Source organism: Penaeus japonicus, unplaced genomic scaffold (genome assembly GCF_977035675.1).
Source record: "Penaeus japonicus unplaced genomic scaffold, GWHDUDI00000001_assembly GWHDUDI00000016, whole genome shotgun sequence".
NCBI lineage: Eukaryota > Metazoa > Arthropoda > Malacostraca > Decapoda > Penaeidae > Penaeus > Penaeus japonicus.
The window spans coordinates 16,110,073-16,112,572 of record NW_028234418.1 but is presented as its reverse complement, the minus strand read 5'-3'; the positions used below and the strand labels follow the sequence as shown (position 1 = coordinate 16,112,572).

At 57.6% G+C, this 2,500-nt stretch overlaps 1 protein-coding gene across 6 annotated transcripts in view; it reads left to right on the top strand.

Moving 5' to 3' along the window:
- The first annotated feature begins 887 nt into the window (after positions 1-887).
- Sp1 (transcription factor Sp8) overlaps positions 888-2,500 on the top strand; it is a 105,466-nt gene continuing 103,853 nt past the window's right edge. For 4 of the 6 annotated variants that reach the window (XM_043019718.2, XM_043019717.2, XM_043019721.2 and 1 more), the window contains exon 1: positions 888-1,149. In XM_043019718.2, the coding sequence (XP_042875652.1) occupies positions 1,084-1,149 (66 nt within the window). In that variant the 5' untranslated portion in view covers positions 888-1,083. Of the gene's footprint in view, positions 1,150-1,704; positions 2,426-2,500 lie in introns of those variants that run through there. The other 2 variants (XM_043019720.2, XM_043019719.2) reach the window with 1 other exon arrangement.

Genomic DNA, 2,500 nt, shown 5'->3' with positions numbered 1-2,500 from the left:
CGCCTGTCCCAGATACTTGTCAACTGCTGGAGAGAGGGAATGAGACGGGCTATGAATGAGGTTAAAAAGGGCGGGGTTGGGGCGGACAGGGATGGGGGTGAGGCTGGGCGAGGCGGGGTTGGGAGTCGCGTTTGTGTATCTGTTACAAGACTTCCTCAATACAGATCAGGAGTAACTCTTCCTGACTTGATGGCCGCCCCGCTGCACCTCCTCGTTCGTCCTTTGGATCTCCTCTTCCTCCTCTTCCTGTCCAATCTTGCCTCCTCTATTCATTTGAAGACAAGTGTTCTCCCCACCAAAACACGCCCCAGAGGTACGCCCCATCTCTCCCCTGTGTGGTTGCTCCCCTACAGAGGCGTCGAGGTGATGCTGGGTTTCACTTAACTCAAATTGCCCAAGTACTGGAGGCTGGCACCTCCCTACAGCGCCTCTGCCGTCCCACACGTGTTGGTATCAGCAATTAACGCCCGCTCGGGGTGTTAGTCATCCCAAGCGCTTGTTCAAATATGCATAATGAAAGAGTGGAGGACGGATCCAACAAGTGACTACCATTATTTAATACGTACTCCCGTCAGAGAGGCAAGCTAACCTCTTATTTTCACGTCCAAACGGCGGTCCTGGCATTTCTGCAGTTGTTAAGAAGCCTAGTGTACGAGGTGGCCGGTAGATGGCAGTGGCTGGGGCGGGTGGGCGTGGTGGGCGGGGCCGGTGATTCAGGGGGCGGGGCGGACGTCACTCGGAGACCCTCCGCCACCGGGATTGGCACCTGCCGCCCTCGCCACCCGGCCAGCGACGCACGCCGCGCACGGGGGCGGAGCTTACCGCCCCAGGCCCCGCCCATCTCGGGCCGCTCGGCTGCTGAGTGATAACTTGTAGGAGATCAGTGTAAGTTGAGTACTTGGTCTGTCGTGAGGCAGTTGTTTGGCCCTAAGTATGGTGATTGTTTGGTCTACCTGGTAATCAGCCCTGTAACCACTGTAATCACGCAGCGGTGGACTATCATTAGAGTGACCTCTCCAGTCATATTGTGACCCCTTGTGACCTAATCTTGCGATTGGTGATTTGCTTGACCATCCTGCATCAATGATGCTCACCGATCTAAATATTTCCAATCGGACGGACATTTACGCTTCGGAGAAAAGCGGCCTCGTAAGTATGATAGTGTAGGTGTTGTTGTGTGTCCCCCTGTCCGTGGTGTGTGTGTGCGGCGTGGCGGCTCCTGCCCCCACAGCAACGGCGCGGCGCGGGCCCTCCCTCGGCCGCCACCGCAAGCGGACAACTCGCTGCCGCCCAAATTACTACCTTGGCTCTCAGATTGCAATTATAGTTACGGCGGGGATATCGTATCGGCGGTGCGCGGTCCCGGGTGCTTAGTCTGGCGGCGGCTCGGCAAGTGTGTGTGCGAGCGACGCGGGCTATACTGACAGGCGGCTCACAGCTGGTCCATCACTGCGTCACCACCACCACACCACCTGCAGTAGTAATATCGTAGCGCGGCCCATCTCACTTCACTTCCGGCCGTCATTAGCATCACTATTCCTCGCGCAGGGCGTTGCCTTCTCCTCGGGCGCCGCAAGCACCAGGCAAGCAGTTGGAGTACGAGCTATGCTCCCCCCGCGTGCGGCGGCGGCGGCGTTGTGACAAGGCGGCAGCGGCGGCGGCGTGGCGTGGTGTGTAAGCTCACGTAGCCGGCGGGCGGGCGGGCGGGCCAGCGGGTGGCGGCGTGGCAGCAGGATGATGGTGGTGGCGAGCAGTCGTTGCGTGTGCAGGGTGCAGCAGGTCCTGGTGGTGGCGGTGGCGGCGGCCCTCATCACTGTCGCAGTCGCCTCGCGGTGGTGATCGCTGGTGTGGTGTGTCGGTGTCGGAGGTGATGCGGCTCTCGCTCGCGCGGTGGTGGAGGGCCTGCGCCGATACATGGTCACCCTGTCTAGGGGGAGAACCACTTCAAGAGAGACTTGTCGTTCTCTAAAAAAAGTGTCTTGACCCACCCAACCCCCAACCCTCTTGTCGACCTCGTCTCCCCCTTTTGCAACACTTATGGTGCCTTTTGCAAGAGTGTTAGTCACTCTGGCTTTACATGTACAGGAAATTAATTGGTGATTTTTCTTGCGTAACTTAACCGAGCCTCGAGCACAGTGCATGGCCCTCGGTAACAAAAGTGCAGTGAACAAAGTATAGTTGCTGTGTGGTGTTTACGTGCCGGCGGTAACAATCCATGCAGTCTGTCCCAAGGTGTTATCTGAGTCATCTCTAAGAGTGTGTGGGGGTTATCGTAAGCCCAAACCCCACCGACAGCCATCCCCGAGGAACAAAGATATTAAAGCGTGTGTGTGCGTGTGTGTGTGTCGGCGGGCCACAGACAGGATTTATTCAGCACTAACCTCTGTTATCTCCCGCCTCATACGACATGGACCGAAAGTCCCTGGTAGGTTTTCTTTTGATGAGTGGTGTGCCAAGGGAAAGAGAGGGATAGCCCTTCTTTCCCCTCGCTCTCCCTCTC